Source organism: Aulonocara sp. 'chitande type north' Nkhata Bay, linkage group LG16 (assembly GCF_057382095.1).
Source record: "Aulonocara sp. 'chitande type north' Nkhata Bay isolate Kocher_YH1m ecotype deep benthic linkage group LG16, A_spYH_male_GT1.1, whole genome shotgun sequence".
NCBI classification, from domain to species: Eukaryota; Metazoa; Chordata; class Actinopteri; order Cichliformes; family Cichlidae; genus Aulonocara; species Aulonocara sp. 'chitande type north' Nkhata Bay.
Genome location: NC_141359.1, coordinates 36,178,763 through 36,201,316, shown reverse-complemented (window position 1 = coordinate 36,201,316; position 22,554 = coordinate 36,178,763). Strand labels below are relative to the sequence as shown.

The window sequence follows — 22,554 nt, the reverse complement described above, 5'->3', positions numbered from 1 at the left end:
TGTTAGCCATAAACTGTGTGTGGATTTTCTCATAGTTACTGGTAAACAAATGTTTGGCTGGTATTAAGGAAAATGAATAAAACTGATCTAATCAAGTTAAACAGAGGTGTGTGGTTTTGTTTTCCTCTACAGGGTGGGCCTGGTTTACCTGGTCGAGCTGGATTTCCTGTGAGTTTGCCTCTGTTACATAATTGTGTTTTCTTGCATAACTATATGCACAATATTAAAAATGTAATATGTAATTACATGAATGTGGGACATCAGATGATATCATTTTATTCTTTTGAAACAATACTGTAATGCTGTATTAGTCAGGGATTACTTTGAGATAAACACGTTTGGAGCGCTAGCTTGTATGTAAATCAGGAGGATAGGGTGTGTAGGCAGGTGACGTACCAATATCTGTATTTATTAATTTAGCCATCAACAAATGATTCTTTATACGAATGTCAATGATAAGGCCCATTATATTGGCTTATTTGCTTCATGGTAACAAAATGTTGGGTGCTGTCAAATCTAACTCATCTAATGTTTTCATGTATTTTATTGTATTTTTTTAATATATTGCAGGGTCCAATGGGGCCAAAAGGTGACCGAGGAGATCCTGGTCCTCCAGGCTATGGTGAGAAGGTAAAGTCTACATTATATGTTAGACTCTTAATTTGGCTGCTCTGATCATTTCTGTCATTGAGTATTTGTTGTCTTGGTGCTCTGTGTTCAGGGTGAAAAAGGGGAGCCAGGCTTGGTTATTGGCCCTGATGGAAATTTTCTGAATTTGGCACAGCTAGCTGGTCCAAAGGTGAGTCTCAGTGAATTTGACTATCTGGATTTCTATCTATTATGCATTAATGTACTCATGGTCTTTGGTGTATTTTGTGATGATCATTTTGTTCTTGAAACTAATCATCCCCCCAAACCATGCATGCAGGGAGACAGAGGACTTCCAGGACCTGTTGGGCCCCCTGTAAGGTTTTCCATTTCTAAGACTTTTTTTGGTTAATGTACTGAAACTGTTTCAATTACCTTATCCAATCACCAGTCAATTGACAGCGCGTTTAATTATATAATTTATATGTGCAGGGACCATATGGGCCTCCTGGACTGAAAGGTGAAATTGGAATGCCTGGAAGACCTGTAAGTGCTTCTTTCTTATTGTTTTACTAAATACTGACCATAGTGAAGTGTATTCTATACCATTTTTTACTTTTGACCTTAGTGTGGTTTTTATCTTTTTGTTTCTATTGTCCAAGTTCAACAAAAGACAAATAAATCAATAACTTTCTCCCTTCAGGGTCGTCCTGGGATAAATGGATATAAGGGTGAGAAAGGAGAGCCAGGGGTTGGATCTGGCTTTGGCTACCCTGTAAGTATTAATACTATTATCAATACCTTAGCTTGGGAGGCTTAGCAGCAAAGATGGTTTGATGACATTGGCTTACTTTACATCCCTCAAGCCTGTATTTTACAGGCATTGTGTGACTTCCCTGCTCCCATGTTAAAGGTCACTTTAAAACACAACTGGCAATCACACAGAACTCTTGACACTGAGTGTAAATACAGAGTCACTTTCAACTTAAAAGGTTAATTTTAGCACATTATAAAAGTTTTTTTTAACCCCAACAAATATGTAAGTCTTTTTTCCCCCTTTTCTATTTTTTTGGTTTTAGCTTTCATAACTAAACATATACTGAGCATCATTAATTTGTTAGCTCTGTTTTTTAATCTTTTAATGAAACTAAATTCAACAATGACACCTTAGGTTCTAAATACTGCATTCAGGTGAACTTTCATTTAGCTAAGCATTACTAAAGCAACTTGTGATTCATTAAAAAAGAGCTGCACTTCTTTCCTCACACAAAACAACCTACTCTACTCTTCTTTTGTTTTTATATGCCAAATGTTATGTTGCCAAACACATTTCTCCAAGAGTGGCCACATTTAATCCCAGCCAAAGCTTTACAGTCAGTTATATTAAACTCACAAAATTATTGAGTCCTCCAAAAATATTGAATATCTTTGTTTTCATTAGGGAGTGCCTGGCCCTCCAGGACCACCTGGGCCACCAGGACCCCCTAGCCCAGCCAGTCCTTTAGACCGTTTCAATGTGAGTACACAGCTTCCCAAAAATCTGGTCATGTCTCATCTTCCCTACCGATTATTTTCCTCTGTTGTTGTTGTTGATTGTTTCCCTTCTGTTAACAGCGCTATGATGAAAGGAATTATCCAGGTATGTCATCTTCACTTGTTTTATTGTTTTAGTGTGTAAAAATAAATACATTACAAAAATATATGGTCAGATTAAATTAATCAAAAAGAAGGATCACAGTAGAGAGGTTCAGTAAATATGGGAGGGGAAAGGAGGAAGGATTTTTAAAGGGTTCAAAGTGTCTGCAGAGATAAACAGTGCAATCTATGAATTTAATTTCAGTTCTGCTCCTTCAGCCTGCAAAGGATATACACTCCACTGTCAGGAGATTAAGCTTTCAAGTCTAGATTTGAAAAAAAAGAATGAAGAAGTCACTGGCAGTAGAGCACATGGCTTTCAAGGGTTCAATGATATTTAAACCTGCAGAGAGCTATGAGTAATTTTGTAATGTGAAAAACTTTGTATTTTGTGTTGTAGCAATTAAAGGAGAAAAAGGGGAGCGTGGTGAGACTGGACTTCCAGGGATCCCAGGTAAATCCTCATTTTTGAATTAAGAATAAATGAAATTTCATTCCTTTATGATTGTAAAGGGTTGTGCAATCTTTTCTGTTGACGTTTCTCACGTAAAGTCGTGCATATACTGCTTAAAGAGTTATGTGCTATACTGCGAGGGAAGTGTGTAATCTGCGATTGGTTGGGAATAGTTCCCGGAAGTTTCTGGCTCTCAATAAGTGAAATCACATACAAAGAAGGTGCTACACCAAAAACCTCCTAGTGATTGCTTTGGTCGCTAGCAGATTGCAGCTGTTGTCTGTAAATGCGCGTTTACTACTAACCCAGCAATAGTAAAATCTGAATAAGTGCAACACAAATAATCTGGATTAGAGTTGTTCCTGGTGACTAATTTCTTAGTCGACTAACCGACTAGTCTAAGACTAAGAAACACTCAGATTTAGGTTAAATTTGAGAACTGTTTAATTGAAAATATCAAAAACTAACAAAGGCATTTTAAACCATTTATTGCGTCCTCTACTCTGAACAGCTCCCAGTTAACTGAACTCCTCACCCTATCACAGGTGGGAGAGAGCCCATCCACCTTTTGGAGAAAGCTCATTTCTGCCAATTGAACCTGCAATAATAGTTTTAACAAAAACTCTGCTAACAGATTTATGGCTTTTCTCAACAACAATCTGATGGCAGATGGCTACAAAAATTTTTTTAGGAGACATTAATTTTCTGGCTTTGGGCATCAATTAATATTTTAACAATTAGATTAAATGACTAGTACGTCTGGTATCAACTAGTGACAACAGCGATGATTAGTCGACTTGTTGACCTCCCTAATCTGGATCCAAATATACTGGTAGTATTGACTGAATGCATTAATGGAAAAATAAATTTTATAAGGAAAGACTCACACGTGGTCATTGTTTCAACACTTGAAGGTGGGCATGTGTGACATTTGCGGGGGTATATTTGTTGGCAAAATCTCACAGGGATGACAGCTAAACGTTGACATGCTAACCAGCTGTTTGATTGGCCCTTAGTATGACACAGACTGCTCGTGTAAAACACTGTGATTACTCACTGCAATGATTACCTTCTCCTTCATTTTGATTCTTAAACAACTACCCTGCTCTCTGAGGATTACAATGGCGTGGGGCAGTGAAACAGTTTCATTTGATTTACCAGCTGATCTACTAGCACCTGAAAAGTTGAACTATAGTGCTAAAGCCTGAAATTCGTACATGTGAATTACATGTCTTTGTGATCACACTGACCATTGTTGATCCCCGAGATCATGAACTGTCAGCACAACTATAATGCTGCATATCCAGCACGCTACACAACTGCTTCACTAAAGCATCTTTTTTTTTTTCCCCAGGAGCATCCCCTAATGTTGATATCTACACATTGAGGGTAAGCTAGCTCATTGTTACTCCAGTCATTTTTTTTTAGTTTATTTCTTCTTCATCAACAAACAAAGTTGAACTTCTTCTGACAGAATGAACTGAAGGGAGAGCGTGGAGAATCAGGTGTCAAGGGAGAAAAAGGAGAGCCCGGTGGTGGATATTATGACCCTCGATTTGGAGGAGTCCAAGGACCTCCAGGACCACCTGGCCTCCCAGTGAGTTCTGAGACCTTATTTGTTAATACAACCAAAAAACATTTGGCCCCGATCTAGATGTGATATTCCAGAAATTTCTGATTTTCTTTTCCACATTAGGGTCCAAAGGGAGATTCTATAATTGGGCCACCTGGACCATCTGGACCAACAGGGCCACCAGGAATTGGTTATGATGGTCGTCCAGGTCCTCCAGGACCACCTGGACCCCCGGGGACCCTTTCAGGATCATATCGTCCCAATTATCGTAAGTGTCTTTTTCCACAAAAAAAGAAAAAAAAAAAAGACACTTCTTTATTGGGGAAAAAAACAATTCAGATTTACAGGTTTTAACCTGTAAATCTGAATTGTTTACAGGTAGCCACATCTTAATCTTACTGAATGCACTTTACTGGTTGAATACTGGAGATAAATTGCACTTCTGTTTCTAATTTTTTTTTTTATATATGTAAGCTGTCAGTGTCCCTGGTCCTCCTGGCCCACCTGGGCCACCTGGAGCTCCTGGACCATCCTCTGGAGTGAGTACTATCACTGAATTTTAATCATGGCTCCATCACAAGACTCTGAATTCACAAAATTCATTTATCTGTAGAATGGCAGTTTTTGATTTATTTTTTGTACCCACCCATTCATATATCCATCCATCGTCTTCCGCTTATCCAAGGGTTGGGTTGCGGGGGCAGCAACCTAAGCAGAGAAGCCCAGACCTCCCTCTCCCTAGCCACCTCCTCCCTGGCAGAGTCCATTACCCACTGGGAACAAGTCCGACTTATTGCCCGAATGAAAACCCTATTGTTTCTCCTGTATCTGAGGTTCACTAATGGACAGACTCACCTTTTCAGCACCCTGGCATAGACTTTCCCAGGTAGGCTGAGGAGTGTGATCCCCCCATAGCTGGAGAACAACCTCCGGTCCCCTTTCGTAAAGATGGGAAACACCACCCCAGTCTGCCAATCCAAAGGTACCACCCCTGATCTCCACACAACATTGTAGAGGCGTGTCAACCAAGACAGCACTGCAACATTTAAAACATTCAGGAACTCAGTGTGAAGCTCATCAACCTCCAGGAACCTGCCACTAAGGAGTTGTTTAACTGCCCCAGTGACTTCACCCCCAGTGTGAGCCGTCCCCCTCATCCCGGGACTCTGCTCCTCTACCGAAGACGTGTCACTGGGATTAAGGAGATCTTCGAACAATTCCTTCCACCAAGCAGAAATATCTTTAAAGTCAGCACTACTCCACCTGCACTACATACAGTGCAGGTAGAGCACTGCTTTCCCCTTCTGAGTCACCTGATGGTTCAGCAGAATCTCTGAGGCAGTCCAAAAGCCTTTTTCCATGGCCTCTCTGAACTCCTCCCACACCCCAGTTTTGCTTCAGCCACTGCCCGAGCCGCGTTCCACTTTGCCTGTTAGTACCTATTGGCTGCCTCCGAAGTCCCACAGGCCAGATAAGCTTAGTCAGGCCTTCAGCCTGATGGTTAATTTGACTTCCGGTGTCCACTGTCTGGTTTGGGTTTACCACTAAGACAACAGGCACCAACCGCTTCAGCAATGGAGGTGCTGAACATGGTCCATTCGGACTCAATGTCCTCAGTGTCCCTGGAATGCTGTCAAATCTCTGCCTAAGTCGTGTGTTGACATGAGCCCAACTATATCTAGCCAGTACCTCTCAACCTCAAGCACTAGCACTTGCTAGTTTTAGTAGAGATCAGTCCGCCACGGTCTCTGCCCCTGCCCGCCAGCACGCACTGTACCGTTTGTAATTTTTCTTAAATATATGTGTCTGATGTATGGTGGTCTTTTTTGTGTGTATGTGCAGGTGACAGCTTTGAGATCATATGACACAATGATTGCTACGGCCAGACGTCAGGAAGAGGGCAGCCTCATCTACATCATAGACAGAGCAGACCTTTATTTGAGAGTACGCGATGGAGTGCGGCAAGTCATGGTACTTTTATCTACTTTTCAGTGCAGTGCTTTGAATTTGATAAAATCAACTTTAAAACCAGTTTACACTATTATAATGTATCACTAGTTTATAACATATGAAAAACTTAATGTAAAGCGACACTAAATGGTTGATTCCTCTCCTTTCAGCTTGGAGAGTACAATCCTTTCTTCAGAGATCTGGTAAGTTTCACAGAACCATGAAATAAAATGTTGTAACGTTCATATGACTTAATTATTTCTTCTATTTTCACACAAAGGAGAATGAGGTGGCAGAAGTCCAACCTCCACCTGTGATTCTGTACCCGCAGTCGCAGGACCAGTCCCAAAACAACGGAGCAGGCCATTACTCTGAGGGTTTCACTTTGATAAAACCCATTGAACCTCCAGCACCCACACCCGCAGACCCCCGTTACTTTCCAAAGTATGATCCCAGATTCCCAGACCAGACACACACAGGCCATACCGATGGAAGATTTGCCAACCAGCAGACGGAAAGCAGATTCCCTGTCACTCCTCAAAGACAACCCGTCCCTCCTGTGCTGGAGCCTGCTGGCCATTTCGACATACAGGGATCAGGAGTGAGTAAAGTGGATACTCAAAAGCTCAAAAATATAATAAATATTAATTTACCTTACATAGGGATGAAAACTAGCTAGCTTGCCTAAAATGAAAATCATAAAAACAAAACAATATTATGTAGAATCCCTTCTTCTTTTAACAACAGTCGGCAGACATTTGGGAACTGAGGAGCTTAATTGCTTGACTTTTGGGAGAGGAATGTTATCCCATTATTATCTGATAGAGGATTCTAGCTGCCACTTCCATAGGCTGTGAAACCCAGCCCAGGAGACGTTACGTTACTTAGATACTGATATAAACCATTAATCATGTAAAGCCCCGACCTTTGTAAAACATCTTAAGTTGTTCCACAGTTGAAGTAAAATGAAAATTTGTGTGATTTTCTTCTTGTGAATCTGTCTTTATCAGCTGCATCTCATCGCCTTGAACAGCCCTCACACCGGTAACATGCGAGGGATTCGTGGGGCAGACTTCCTGTGCTTCCAGCAGGCTCGTGCTATCGGCCTGAAGGGAACATTTAGAGCCTTCCTGTCCTCTAAGCTTCAAGACCTCTACACCATCGTCCGCAGGTCGGACAGGGACAGCGTCCCCATAGTAAACCTCAAGGTAAGACCCAACATTCCAACAAGGACAGCTGCATGACTGACACCATCTTTCTGAAAAACTGAATAAAGTCACTATGTTAAATGTTATTTTTCTTTTTCCTTGCAGAACCAAGTGTTGTTTAGCAGTTGGGACTCTCTCCTTGGTGACAATGCCAGCAAAATGAGGGAAAACGTACCAATCTACTCCTTTGATGGTAGAGACATCCTCAGGGATAGCGCTTGGTGAGTCTTTGTACCCCCCAAAAAATAAATATATTTAACACCAGCATGCGGTTGTTAACCAGCTTTCGTTTCTTTTGCTTATTTGCAATCTTTTGTTCTTAATCACCTCCAGGCCTGAAAAAATGGTCTGGCACGGATCAAGCAAGAAAGGCCACCGGCAAACAGACCAGTACTGCGAAACGTGGCGAACTGGCGACCACGCTCTGACTGGTCTGGCATCATCACTACATAGCGGCCACCTCTTGCAGCAAAGCCCTAGCAGCTGCTCCGGCTCCTACATCGTCCTTTGCATTGAGAACGCCTTCACATCACCCTCCAAAAAATAAATGTCCATTCTCCTGCTTTTTAAAAAATTTTTTGTCATAATTCTGGGCCCTAGCTAAACATCCATTTTACATCCAAACAGACATGTTTTGTTCTTAATTCCCTGATAACACAGCTTGTGAACATGTGGCGTCCAATGAACTGGCCCGGCAGGGAGACTTTGCATTGTCTGCTCCTCCCCTCCATACACGCCAAAGAGATGGGTTAAACCGAGGGGTGTTGGTCCCTTTTCTCGGGGGCATTGGCACATATTTTCTTCAAGGGGCAGAACAACAGCAGAGAAGCTAAAAGCCTTCTCAAATTTTAGCCCTTTTTAAAAATTCTGTATATTACATGTTTTTAATTTGTTTTTTAATGTTATCAGTGTCTTACCTTTTGTTAAAAATGCTATATCCATTTTTTTTCTCCATAACATAGGTATTGATGATTTCAACATTTCTTTTCCTCTGAATTCTTGTTTGGAATTGTGGGTTGTGATGGGGTACAGCAAACTTTTAAGGACTATTTTAAATTGAAATAAGATAATAGATATTTATTTTTAAATGAAGTTATATAAGTATAAAAGAATGGAAAATTAAAAAATGCTAAATACGGAACATTTAAAAAAAAAAATTCTGTAAAGAGCCTGTGCCTTACTACACACACGGAAAAGCTTTACACAATAAGCGCATACTTCTTTTTTACTTGTTCTGGTGATAGCCGAGCATTAGAACAGTTTTTGCCCAGGTCACGACACTCCTGTTATGAATAATCATGAATCCAGAGGGCAAGATTCCTTCTCATAGAAATTGAGCCTGATGATTCTAAAGTGATTATTTCCCCCTTTTCGTCTTTCCACCTTATAAAAGCCTATCAGCGATTAAGCTGGAAATGATTAGCTTGCTGCTAATCTTTGTTGGAGTGATTGCTGTCTCAGGAAGTGGAAAACCGGAATAACTTTTTTTTTTTGGCCTTGTCTTAAATTGCAGAGAGTAACGGCATTAATGCTACCGCTGTCTGAAACAAACCTGTGGATATCAGTGGGGGGGATTGTTTTATTATTATAACTGTGCTGTACTGTTTCTCCCAGGCACTGAATTAAAGTCTTTTTTTCAACCAGTAATGTCATGTATTGTACACAAATCTGTACACCGTGTTGAATTCTTCTCTGGAAGTCAGAGCCATGACCTTGAGCCCTCAACATTACCACAAATCAGATTATCCAGCAACAATTAATGCCCTTTTAACACTTTGATCATACAGCTGTGCTTGGTGGCGCTGTCACTTGGTGTTCGCTCGCTCTGTGGTAGAGTATCACTTCCTGTTCCTGCTCAAACACAGTGGTGTTTCTGAGTAGCTTATTTGCTTAGCGATTTAATTAACAACTTTTAAATACATTCTTCTTTCATAGTATAATCTTCACGTGCTTCCTCCGAAGCACACTTTCTGTGTACTCACTACCTAATTTATAGCCAAAGTATTCACTCACTGTCTCTGTACTGTCTCGCTAGCCTAGCTTAGCTCGTAGCCGACTCATTAGCACCATGGCTACTTCACCTGTCCCTCCTGCACTTTCTTGCTCATTGTGTCAGATGTTTAGTTACTCCTCGGCCTCCTTTAGCAGTAATGATATCTGTAACAAATGTAGCATATTTGCAGCTCTGGAGGCCAGGATTACTGAATTGGAGACTCGGCTTCGCACCCTTCATTCACCCGCAGCTAGCCAGGCCCCTGTAGCTGGTGCAGCCGAAAATAGCGTAGGCCCCGCTAGCTGTTCCCCGGCAGGTCCCAAGCAGCTGGGGAATCAGGGCGGCTGGGTCACGGTGAGGAGGAAGCATAGTCCTAAACAGAAGCCCCAGGTACACCACCAACCCGTTCATGTGTCTAACCGTTTTTCCCCACTCGGCGACACACCCGCCGGGGGTCAAACTCTGGTAATTGGCGATTCTGTTCTCAGACATGTGAAGCTAGAGACACCGGCAACCATAGTCAATTGTCTTCCAGGGGCCAGAGCAGGCGACATTGAAGGAAATTTAAAACTGCTGGCTAAGGGTAAACGTAAATTCAGTAAAATCATAATTCACGTCGGCAGTAATGACACCCGGTTACGCCAATCGGAGGTCACTAAAATCAATATTGAATCGGTGTGCAACTTTGCCAAAACAATGTCGGACTCTGTAGTTTTCTCTGGTCCCCTCCCCAATCAGACCAGGAGTGACATGTTTAGCCGCATGTTCTCCTTAAATTGCTGGCTGTCTGAGTGGTGTCCCAGAAACGATGTGGGCTTCATAGATAATTGGCAAACCTTCTGGAGGAAACCTGGTCTTGTTAGGAGAGACGGCATCCATCCCACTTTGGATGGAGCAGCTCTCATTTCTAGAAATATGGACAAATTTATTAAACCCCCCAAAATATGACTATCCAGAGTTGGGACCAGGAAGCAGAGTTGCAGTCTTACACGCTTCTCTGCAGCTTCTCTCCTCCTGCTACCCCCCCAAAAACCCATCTCCATAGAGACTGTGTCAGCTTCCAAAAAGACAAAAAACAAACTAAAAACCAGCAACAAACAACTTAAACATAAACAATCACAAAGAAAGAACAATACAGTATCCACATCTGAACCAAAGAGTAAAACAGTGAAATGTGGATTATTAAATATTAGGTCTCTCTCCTCCAAGTCTCTGTTAGTACATGACTTAATAATTGATCAACAAATTGATTTACTCTGCCTTACAGAAACCTGGTTGCAGCAGGATGATTATGTTAGTTTAAATGAATCAACACCCCCGAGCCATTCTAACTACCAGAAATCTCGAAGCACAGGCCGAGGGGGCGGTGTGGCAGCAATTTTTCACACCAGCCTATTAATTAATGAAAGACCAAGACAGACTTTTAATTCATTTGAAAGCCTGATGCTTAACATTGTCCACCCCAGCTGTGAAACTCAGAAACCAGTCTTACTTGTTATCATCTATCGTCCACCTGGGCCTTACACAGAGTTTCTGTCTGATTTCTCAGAGTTTTTATCTGATTTAGTTCTGAGCTCAGATAAAATAATTATTGTGGGTGATTTTAACATCCATGTAGATGCTAAAAATGACAGCCTCAACATGGCATTTAATCTGTTATTAGACTCAATTGGTTTCTCTCAAAATGTAAAAGAACCCACCCACCACTTTAATCACACTCTAGATCTTGTTTTAACATATGGCATCGAACCTGAACATTTAACAGTGTTTCCTGAAAACCCTCTCCTGTCTGATCATTTCCTGATAACATTTACTTTTACAATAATTGATTACACAGCGGTGAAGAGTAGACTTTATCAAAGTAGATGTCTTTCTGAAAGCACTGTAACTAAGTTTAAGAATATAATCCACCCACTGTTATCATCTCCAATGCCCTGTACCAACACAGAGCAAAGCAGCTATCTGAACGCTACCCCAACAGAGGTCGATTATCTTGTTAATAATTTCACCTCCTCACTACGTACGACTCTGGATACTGTAGCTCCTGTGAAAACTAAGGCCTCAAATCAGAAGTACCTGACTCCATGGTATAATTCTGAAACACGTACCCTAAAGCAGATGACTCGTAATCTGGAGAGGAAATGGCGTGTCACAAATCTAGAGGATCATCATTTAGCCTGGAGAAATAGTTTGCTGCTTTATAAGAAAGCCCTCCGCAAAGCCAGAACATCTTACTATTCGTCACTGATTGAAGAAAATAAGAACAACCCCAGGTTTCTCTTCAGCACTGTAGCCAGGCTGACAAAAAGTCAGAGCTCTTTTGAGCCAACCATCCCTTTAACGTTAACTAGTAATGACTTCATGAACTTCTTCACAAATAAAATTTTTATCATTAGAGAAAAAATTACCAATAATCATCCCACAGATGTAATATTATCTACAGCTACTCTTAGTACCATTGATATTAAGTTAGACTCTTTTTCTCCAATTGATCTTTCTGAGTTAACTTCAATAATTACTTCCTCCAAACCATCAACGTGTCTTTTAGACCCCATTCCTACAAAACTGCTCAAAGAAGTCCTGCCATTAATTAATTCTTCGATCTTAAATATGATCAACCTATCTCTAATAATCGGCTATGTACCACAGGCCTTCAAGCTGGCTGTAGTTAAACCTTTACTCAAAAAGCCATCTCTAGACCCAGCAGTCTTAGCTAATTATAGGCCAATCTCCAACCTTCCTTTCATATCAAAAATCCTTGAAAGAGTAGTTGTCAAACAGCTAACAGATCATCTGCAGAGGAATGGTTTATTTGAAGAGTTTCAGTCAGGTTTCAGAGCTCAGCACAGCACAGAAACAGCTTTAGTGAAGGTTACAAATGATCTTCTTATGGCCTCTGACAGTGGACTCATCTCTGTGCTTGTCCTGCTAGACCTCAGTGCAGCGTTCGATACTGTTGATCATAATATCCTATTAGAGCGATTAGAACATGCTGTAGGTATTACAAGTACTGCGCTGCAGTGGTTTGTATCATATCTATCTAATAGACTCCAATTCGTGCATGTAAATGGAGAGTCCTCTTCACACACTGAGGTTAATTATGGAGTTCCACAGGGTTCAGTGCTAGGACCAATTCTGTTTACATTATACATGCTTCCCTTAGGCAGTATCATTAGAAGACATAGCATACATTTTCACTGCTATGCAGATGACACCCAGCTCTATCTGTCCATGAAGCCAGATAACACACACCAATTAGTTAAACTGCAGGAATGTCTTAAAGACATAAAGACCTGGATGGCCGCTAACTTTCTGCTTCTTAATTCAGATAAAACTGAGGTTATTGTACTCGGCCCTGAAAATCTTAGAAATATGGTATCTAATCAGATTCTTACTCTGGATGGCATTACCTTGGCCTCCAGTAACGCGGTGAGGAACCTTGGAGTCATTTTTGACCAGGACATGTCCTTCAACGCACATATTAAACAAATATGTAAGACTGCTTTCTTCCATTTGCGCAACATCTCTAAAATTAGAAATATCCTGTCTCAGAGTGACGCTGAAAAACTAGTTCATGCATTTATTACTTCCAGGCTGGACTACTGTAATTCATTATTATCAGGATGTCCAAAAAACTCACTGAAAAGCCTTCAACTAATCCAAAATGCTGCAGCAAGAGTCCTGACAGGGACTAGAAAGAGAGAGCATATTTCTCCTGTTTTGGCTTCCCTTCATTGGCTTCCTGTTAAATCCAGAATTGAATTCAAAATCCTGCTCCTCACATACAAGGTCTTAAATAATCAGGCCCCATCTTATCTTAATGACCTTGTAGTACCATATCACCCTATTAGAGCGCTCCGCTCTCGCTCTGCAGGCCTACTTGTTGTTCCTAGAGTATTTAAAAGTAGAATGGGAGGGAGAGCCTTCAGTTTTCAGGCCCCTCTTCTGTGGAACCAGCTTCCAGTTTGGATTCGGGAGACAGACACTATCTCTACTTTTAAGATTAGGCTTAAAACTTTCCTTTTTTCTAAAGCATATAGTTAGGGCTGGACCAGGTGACCCTGAATCCTCCCTTTGTTATGCTGCAATAGATGTAGGCTGCCGGGGGATTCCCATGATGCATTGAGTTTTTCCTTTCCAGTCACCTTTCTCACTCACTATGTATTAATAGACCTCTCTGCATTGAATCATATCTGTTATTAACCTCTGTCTCTCTTCCACAGCATGTCTTTATCCTGTCTTCCTTCTCTCACCCCAACCGGTCGCAGCAGATGGCCGCCCCTCCCTGAGCCTGGTTCTGCCGGAGGTTTCTTCCTGTTAAAAGGGAGTTTTTCCTTCCCACTGTCGCCAAAGTGCTTGCTCATAGGGGGTCATATGATTGTTGGGTTTTTCTCTGTATCTATGAAGCGCCTTGAGGCGACTTTTGTTGTGATTTGGCGCTATATAAATAAAATTGAATTGAATTGAATTGAATACGCCATCTAGTAAAACTTGAAAATTTATAGAGAAATATTTTACTTAACTAAAAAAAAAAAAAAAAAAAAGACTCGAGCCTATCCCAGCTGTCATAGGGTAAGAGGCATGCTACACTCTGGACAGGTCCATAACAGGGAAACACAAAATGTCCAGTGAACAGCAGTTCTTCAGATAAGAAAATGCATTGTTGATGTGTAGACTGTCAGCAACTTAAATAACCAACATATGTAGAAGAGCATCTCTGGACACACAACAGGTTAAACCTTGAAGCAGATGGGCTACATCAGTAGAAGTCCACACAAGGTACCATTCCCATCAGTTAAAAATAGGAAATTGAGGTACCAGCTTGCACACACTCACCTAATGGAACAACAGACGACTGGAAAAATGTTGCCTGGCCTGATGACTCTTAATTTCTGCTTCGACATTTGGATGGTAGGGTCAGAATTTGGAGTAACCATCACTGAAGAAAAACTAAATAAATTCTTCCTTAATTAAACTGTTCAGAGTGCTGCTGGTGGTGTGATAGTATGGATGCTACTTTCACTGCACATTTTGGGCCCTTAGTACCCTAACTGAGAATTATAGCACAGCATACTTTAGTATTGTTGCTGATTATTTCCATCTTTTTATGGCTAGAATGTCCCTAACTTCTGATGTCATGTCCCAAAACTCCAATCATCTCAAAGTGGTTTCTTGAACAGCTTCTTCTTTGTACTCAAATGTCCTCCATAGTCACTAGATCTCAAGATAATAGAGTACCTTTGGGATGTGATGAAAAGGAAGAGTCACATCAAGGATGTATGTATCTGCTGGAACTGTGTGATGTTGTCATGTCAGTATGGACTAAAGTCTGTGCCTTGAAAAATTCAGGCAGTGAAAGTAGGTAACAAGCTATACTTAAAGTGGCTAGTGTGGGTGTACTGCAATACTAAGACTAATACTAATACCACAGACTGGTCTTAACCAGCTCAAGCACTGGTGGTACAAACTTGCTTCAGCATGACAAGCCTGACTTGTTTCCAAATAAAACTGCCACTCAGTCATGGAGACATTGGCTGTAGTTTTATGAGAAAGGGAGATTTTAAAGGACTGAAGTAGGTCACCAGTCATTTGTGATGGCTTATGAAATTCTCTTAAAGCTCTTCCTCAAAGTTAGGAGGTGTTAAAGATAATATTTGATTAAGAAGATTATTCAAATTACTCAGAGTTGACCTAAATTGGTAGTTACTTTAAAATGAGAAGTTTAAGGTAAAACACCTACAAACCTAGATCACGTGGCATGGCAAAAGTAAAAGATTCGGCTAAAACATATGGGCAGCATGTCTTCTCACTGCTGTGTACAGGTCATCTCTAGGAACGATAGGTTAGGGATTAATTCTCCTTCAAAGTGCCCTTGACAAAAGCACTGGCTTAGAACTAGAGCTCTCCTGCCTAGGACCACAAAGATTTCCAAAAGTAAGCTACTACATTTGATGCTGTCAAAGTCACGCACCAAATTTCAAGAAACAGTTATTTGTCAAAATCTTTCCTTACATGTCATGATAAAAACCTGCAGTGAAGATGGTGGGTTTGCCTCAAACATATTTAATGTGGTGTGCATATTTATGCACGAGATCCTGGAAACCCTACAGCAACTTGTTTAATGAGCTTAACAGACTCAGATAACACATCCGAACTCTTCAAAGTTCTATACACAGGTACCCAATACACTTTTGAGCCGATGGGTCGATTGAATAGCCACCACGCACTAGCCGTGCAAGTGATGGCAACAGGCCATTTGCTCATTATCATTATTGACACTGTGTTGCCCAGTCAAATCTCCTAATGCAACCAATACATACATACATGCACGCGCACACACACACAGCCTGAAGTTACATGGAACACAATAGTGTTCCATGTAACTTCCAAGGACTCCAGGCCTCAAGGGCCGATGTCCTGCAGGTTTTAGATCTCATCCTGGGTCAACACACCTGAATCAAATGATTAGTTCATTACCAGGTCTCTGGAGTACTTCAAGACATGTTAAGTTAGCCATTTAAATCATCTGTATTGGATCAAGGACACATCTAAAACCTGCAGGACATCGACCCTTGAGGCCTGGCATTCCCCCACCCCTGCCTTAAACCAACTACCAGCAACTAAACTAACAGTTAACTGAAAGACCTCCATTTAATTAAAGAAAGAAGCTATGCATCATTTACTGAACTACTGCAGGCGTTGGGCTCAGTTCTCTGAGCTCATCACTATGTACTTTAGCAACACTTTGGTATCGGCTACATTTTCAGACTGATAAATGTGTTATAGTGAATCACTTCCTGTGGTGATTCACACAAAACAAGACAGTTTTTTGGACAGACAAGCCAGTGTGCATTGCACAAACTTTGGGGTCAGTTTCTGTCAAGTTTTATATTTTTTAGAAACTCTCACAGAAGTCAGGATTAAATAGTAGGAGCTGGAAGGCATCATCTGTCACAGCGTGTCATTGAAGAATCAAGGCCCAAACTTATCCATTCGCCCACCCCATAATAAGATGTTAGGGATATCCTAAAAATAATCAGTAAATGCAGCAACTTCCCACTCAATTCCATCAAATCTTAAGCATTGAAGCTTTAAGAGTGCTATAAGGCTTATATTAATTGACTGGGGGGCTCAGTGTCACAGCAGTGTCCCCAGATGAAAGAAAAATAAACTAGCATCATAACTCCTGTCCACAATGTCCTTGACAGAGTAAATCTTGAGGAAAAAACCCCCCCAACAAAACTCACAGAGTGGCATATTATTGAAGTCTAAGTAAGGTTAGAGTGGGAGGGGGTGGTTAGGATGTAATAACCCACAGCTGCAATGTGCTATCGCACCAGCTGCCTGAGGACAGCTATATTTAGTGGGCACTAAGTAATAAGTAAGTACAGTGAAATGATCCAGCAACAGTAATGATACAACAAGGTGACAACCAGATATTGGGGGACTTAATTACATTGGCGGAGGAAGCGAAAAGCCACAGTTGTCAGATCTCTGGGTGGTGTTTATCCATTGGCGGTGACTCACTGTCACTTTAACCCAAATCTAACAATATCTAAACAGCGCGGTGCCATAGCCACTTAGTTTCTTCCAGTGTGTTCTCAGAGAAGAGATGCCTTTGTTTGGTGGTGTAACAACCTCAGCAGCACACAGGAAATAAATATGTATAAAAAGACTATTGTACTTATACACTATCAGTAAATGTGTGACTTTACTTTTATTAGTTTTAATGCATTCTCGATCAACATATTTAAAGGGTAATAAGGAGATGTGACGTTACATTTGTGTTGCATCTCAGTACTTAAAGCGTTCTATGAGGCTTTCACATCTCACTGACATTTAGATAGATAATGAGTAACACTCTTCCTGTCTTTAAATCCCCTTGTGAATCTTCTGGCATTTAAGTCTTTTTTTTTTTTTTTTTACATCTCGTCTTTAAATATTTGATGAGGATGATGTTATCTCCAGTGGATATTCCTGGCATTGTGGAGATGAAGGCTTTGACCACATCATCATACCTTTGCTGTCTTTTACACTGATCCAGGTATGTTGCTCTGATGACTTTTGTCACTAGGAAGTATAGTTCAGCATCAAAGTAGGGCCCATCAATCAATCAGTCTCAACAGCCTGGATGTTTTTTAAGCAAAGCAGATTGATATGTCACACTGCCTTGTACTGACTTTTTATTAGTGATTGCCTATATTGAGTTGATGCATTTTAATTAATGCAATTTGTGCCCGTGCTCTTGCTTTAATGCATTTTTTATGTTTTCCTTTTTCTTTCCTCTAAATGAAAATGTCGCTTGGCAGCAGCGAGGGAAGAGAAGACTTCAGCTCATGCCAAAAACTCTCAGCCAAACTGTAGCAGCTCACGGATAATATAATTACTCTTTGTTAATTTCCGAAGAGCCGTAAAGCTTTTCAGACTTCTCCTTTAAATAAACGATGGTGTAGCTACTATAGATAAAAATAAACATTTTGCTCGGTTTATCAAGCTTCCAATTTTGTACTTCCGTGATGGCATAATTTAGAATTCACTCAGGTCAGGTCTGCAGCGCCGTGTTCGCTGCTACCACGCCAACCTTACACAGCTCACTGCCCGTGGTCGTCGGTGCAGCTGGGTACATATTCGATGTGACATCTCTTTCCATCTTCTAATGAATTTTTTATGTCTCTTCCTCTCACGCTCTCACACACACACACACACACACACACACACACACACACACACACACACACGCACGCTTCGTTTCAGGCCTATTCTGAAGAACTATGCCACTGTAAATGACAATGTTGCCTCTGTCCATAACCCTTCTGCTCTGTCACTGCTATAGATTTCAGTATGGTTCCAAACTGATTGTATATGTTCAGAGACATTCATGCATACATGAGATCCTTTACAGGATGTGCTGTTAACAGGGATAGTCGTGGTCATGAAAGGAGTGGAAAAAAACCCAGTCAATGGGATAAATAACCGTGAGGTTATTTTTTTCAGATACACACTTATGCATTTATATCCAAGCCTAACAGCCATTTCACAAGCAAAAGGCCAACACAGATGATTATTATTATTACTATTTTAAGAAAGTCTATCCCTGTTTGAATTCATTTCAGAGAAAGTTAAACTCTGGGGTTTCATTCACCACTAAACTGAGTGTTTGATGTCATGTTTTTGCTGTGCACATACAGTATAAACAAACTATAATGCACTTGTGAGTGCATTGACAGCCCCCACTGATTTTCAGTGCTACTGGAAACCTGCAGCCCCTAGACATGCACAGAGTCTGACCCTGGTGATGCCTTTTCTCCAATTCTCCAAAGAGCTTGGATCATTTTTTATAAAGTAAGTCACTGACTCGTGTTATCCAAATATAGTTCCATTAATCTTACAAAACAGTAATCGTACCAGGTTGACCCCAATGACAGTTCGGTGACCTCTCCGAGTCTAATTAAATGCTTTGCAGAAACACTATTAAAGGTGTAGTGATAAATTTGTCAACTAATTACAGTTGAAAGGGTTATTCAGGTGTCCGAGTCATTCAGATTTGATGCTCTTCTTTACATGTCCTCCAAAACCCTCTGAAGGATATACAAAATCTAAAACCAAGTGAAAAGCTAACAACATAACCACTGGGAAATTGTCTGTCCAAACAGAGTTTATTTATTTATTTATTTTAAATAAATGAAAGAATGACACAGACCCAATCAATCAATTAACTAGTGGCATCTCCATCCATCTTCTCCTGCTTATCCAATTCAGGTTTCACCAGTCTATTCCAGGGATACCAGAGAGAGACATACAACAATTCACACTCATATTATCACCTATGGGAAATTTAATCAGCTGCAAACCTAACCCCACAGAAATGGTGTGGAGTCATGCTCTTATTTTTGAAAGTTCAGTCACTGCTGACCACCAGCTCCAACCCTTCCCTCCCCAGGTTTCCCTACCATCTGACTAGATTAATTCTGTGGAGATCCTCTAAACCATTCAGCTGTCTCTCCAGTGTGCTTCCCGTCCTGTGGACATAATCCAACTCCAGTGTCTCACTGAGGCTGCAGAGCTGAAAGAGGACCAGGTAACTAGTACCTAAGACGTTCAGCCTGACTGCAAAAATAAGAAGCAGCTGGTTCTCCGCTAACCATCTGTGGCTCTCTGGCTAGGTTGGTAATGCAGTGATCCAAAATGCAGCAGTCTCACTAGTTACTCACACCACAGTCAGACAGACAGACTCTAAATCCACTGGGTGTGACTGAAGTTGGTAATAGTAGTACTTCTCCTTCTCTGGAGATGCACTGCATAGGTAAGTGTAACTAGAACCTGCAGCAACTGGAGAACTGGTTTGTGTAACCAAAGATTGATCCTACAGAGCAAAGAAATGACCTACAACCTGCAGTCTAAGACCATCAATGAGAACTTTTTAAAGTGATGCACACGTATTCCTCTAAGATTAGGAGCAATATGTTTGCATACCTTTTCTTGCAGACCTGGATAGGATGCAAACACATTTTCCAGGATGTCATGTTGCGGCCAAAGATAACTGAATGAGAGCCATTTGAATAATGCTTCTTTATAGAGGTATTCATGAGTTAAAAAGTCTGGCATTTAGCGTCTGCTCTTCTCTTTCCTTTAGTGTGTGGCATCATCATGCTAAGAGCTAAAGAGCTCTGTAAGGCCTTCAGAAAAAAGGTTGAGAGTATCCAAGAGCTTGCCAAGGGATTTAAATAGATTTCCAAATATATCTACAAGTGGTGTAAAACTCAGATTGGTCCATGATGACCCCCCGTCCTCAGGAGAAAAAAAAGACAAAATCAGCCTTGGAGCACGCCATTTGCTACAAATGCAAAAGTGTTGATCTCAAAATACTAAAAAAGAAAAATACTTGATTTATCAAATCATGTGTTTAAAAAAATTAATGAAAGAACAGTGAGGTGAAGGTCATGATTAACCAAATAACATTTTTCTTTTTTTACATGACACATTTTAACATTTGGAAAAACCACAAAGACAAAGCCCAGGCATTTAAGTGAGTTACGTTTCAGACATTTTAAAAAAAGGATGAAAACATAACTTTTATATAAGAAATGGAACACAAAAAGGAACGACTAAAACAGAGGAGGAAAAGAAATTTCAGCCACGTAAGAATCAATTAAAAACAATGCTTGAGTAATTATTGAGCTATTCCTCACAGGAACCATCCCTGAAGGTGAAACTGAGCACCATGGTGGTTCTCCACAGGGGTGGATCGTTGCACAGGAAGCAGATTGGCGTCTGGTGATTGGTGAACAGCTTCAGTCATGCTCACAGAGCTGAAGAAAATTAAATAAAAGGTACCAAAAAACCCAGAGCATGAAAAGATTTGTGTGCACTGAGATGGCTTGTCTGAATCTTGTTGGCCTTTTCCAAACACGAACAAGTTGCTGGCACTTTTGTGAAAGATCACTGCACTAACTGCACTCACCAGCTGCTTAATCCTGGAGTAAGGCAAACTCAGGTGGTATTATTTCTAACAATCAGTGTGCCTTTAATAATCATGCTTTGTTCATTGTTCTTTCAGCGAGCTTCCATCTTCCAAGCACGACAGCTTACAGGATGAAATTTTCCAATGGAAAAAAGGTGCAACGTTTCTTAACTTTTCTTCTCATAAGTAATTATTATCTTTTTGCAAAATTGCAAAAGGCACAAAACACATTGCAAACATTGGTATTAACACCAAGTCCCCATTTCCCGCGGTTAGAAAGAAGAAAATGCAAAACTCACTTCACACCTGACAAAATATCAGCTTGAACTGAAATTGATCAAAATGTCATGTGTGTTTAAATTACAATTATTTAAAATGGTAGCAATAATGTAAAAGAACACTACACAATAGAAAAATGCAACTTGTTCTTTGCCATATCTGACTGCACTTTCTTTCATGGCACTTTGATCACACACTTAGCCGCTCTAATACTGAGAACATGGTGGGTAAACTGGCCCAAAGCACGTCTAATTTATCAACTTTATCTGGTCGCCACTGTTTTTGAACAATTATGCTAATTGGACTGAGAGTGTGTTTTGTAAATGTATTCGTAATTTACCTTCTCCCGGAGGGGAATATGCATGCACAAGGTCAGGGTACCATCTAAAAATACATACACATTGCAACATATAAGATCACTGATTAATTCTACGCATGGAAACCTAGGGTAAACCGTGCCCCAGGCATTAATGTGCTTTGGAAAGGAGATACAAAGACAGCACCGGTTGGTAACTGTAAATAAAGCGTGAACCAAAGCCAGCTTTTCAGGAGAACAAACGGAAATCAACTTCTGGTTTGCGGCTGCTTCACTGCCTCGGGGACTGGGCAGCTTTGACCTATAAATAACAAAAATTTCTACTAAAGGCGACTCTGATGTGGATCTTTAAACAGTATGCAAATAGTTTTCACCAGGAACAACACCAAAAGAAGATAAGGGTGTTTATGAGACAGACTGGAATCTTACTTAAAATGCAGCTGAAGGAATTTTACAGGACAAGCAGTCAAATCTTCAGCAGTTTCACCAAATTTCTCCATATTAAAGGAAAGTTGAATCATACAGCTCCAGCACAACTTTCTTCCAGAAGGATTTTGCCTGAGATCTTGTCATATGACCTAAAAAGAACCACTGAATCAAGACATCCCAAAAATACTGATGAAGAGAATGAAGGAATGGTCCAAATTACCATCTCATTGTTGTGCAAGTCTCATAAAGAGGTTCTCTGAGTTGAGTTCCGCAATTTCAGTTTAGTGTGATGAAAATAATCAGTAATTCCATATATATGTATGAAAACTGGTTTATCCACCATGCTCTCAGCCACTGGTTTGTGAGGACACTTTATAAGCCTAAAGCTTTTGTGCGCATCGTGTTGTTTTGGAATCAAATATGATGAAAGACAAGACAGCCAATGAGAATATCATAGATACTCTTATTTTCTGACTAATTTTCAGCAGAAATTACTCGAGCCCAACCAATATAGGACTTTTAGACCTATAACAATATTTGGTGATTTAAAAATCTAATTTTCTGATATTTCAGCATTTTCCTAACATTTTTTATGTGCAGTTAATTATTTATGTGCTTACGCTCCACCTGACTACACTCTGACCAACTAGTTGTTGCGTTTGTGGCTA

At 40.6% G+C, this 22,554-nt stretch overlaps 1 protein-coding gene across 4 annotated transcripts in view; it reads left to right on the top strand.

Moving 5' to 3' along the window:
* col18a1a (collagen type XVIII alpha 1 chain a) overlaps positions 1 to 9,055 on the top strand; it is a 75,452-nt gene extending 66,397 nt beyond the window's left edge. For all 4 annotated transcript variants that reach the window (XM_086266303.1, XM_086266304.1, XM_086266302.1 and 1 more), the window contains 19 exons: positions 133 to 168; positions 571 to 630; positions 722 to 799; positions 929 to 964; positions 1,081 to 1,134; positions 1,292 to 1,363; positions 2,030 to 2,104; positions 2,203 to 2,227; positions 2,624 to 2,677; positions 4,032 to 4,066; positions 4,152 to 4,274; positions 4,374 to 4,518; positions 4,725 to 4,789; positions 6,093 to 6,221; positions 6,371 to 6,403; positions 6,481 to 6,801; positions 7,211 to 7,408; positions 7,514 to 7,629; positions 7,742 to 9,055. In XM_086266303.1, coding sequence (XP_086122429.1) covers positions 133 to 168; positions 571 to 630; positions 722 to 799; positions 929 to 964; positions 1,081 to 1,134; positions 1,292 to 1,363; positions 2,030 to 2,104; positions 2,203 to 2,227; positions 2,624 to 2,677; positions 4,032 to 4,066; positions 4,152 to 4,274; positions 4,374 to 4,518; positions 4,725 to 4,789; positions 6,093 to 6,221; positions 6,371 to 6,403; positions 6,481 to 6,801; positions 7,211 to 7,408; positions 7,514 to 7,629; positions 7,742 to 7,955 — 1,869 coding nt within the window. In that variant the 3' untranslated portion in view covers positions 7,956 to 9,055. The remainder of the gene's footprint in view (positions 1 to 132; positions 169 to 570; positions 631 to 721; positions 800 to 928; positions 965 to 1,080; positions 1,135 to 1,291; positions 1,364 to 2,029; positions 2,105 to 2,202; positions 2,228 to 2,623; positions 2,678 to 4,031; positions 4,067 to 4,151; positions 4,275 to 4,373; positions 4,519 to 4,724; positions 4,790 to 6,092; positions 6,222 to 6,370; positions 6,404 to 6,480; positions 6,802 to 7,210; positions 7,409 to 7,513; positions 7,630 to 7,741) is intronic.
* The last annotated feature ends 13,499 nt before the right edge of the window (positions 9,056 to 22,554 follow it).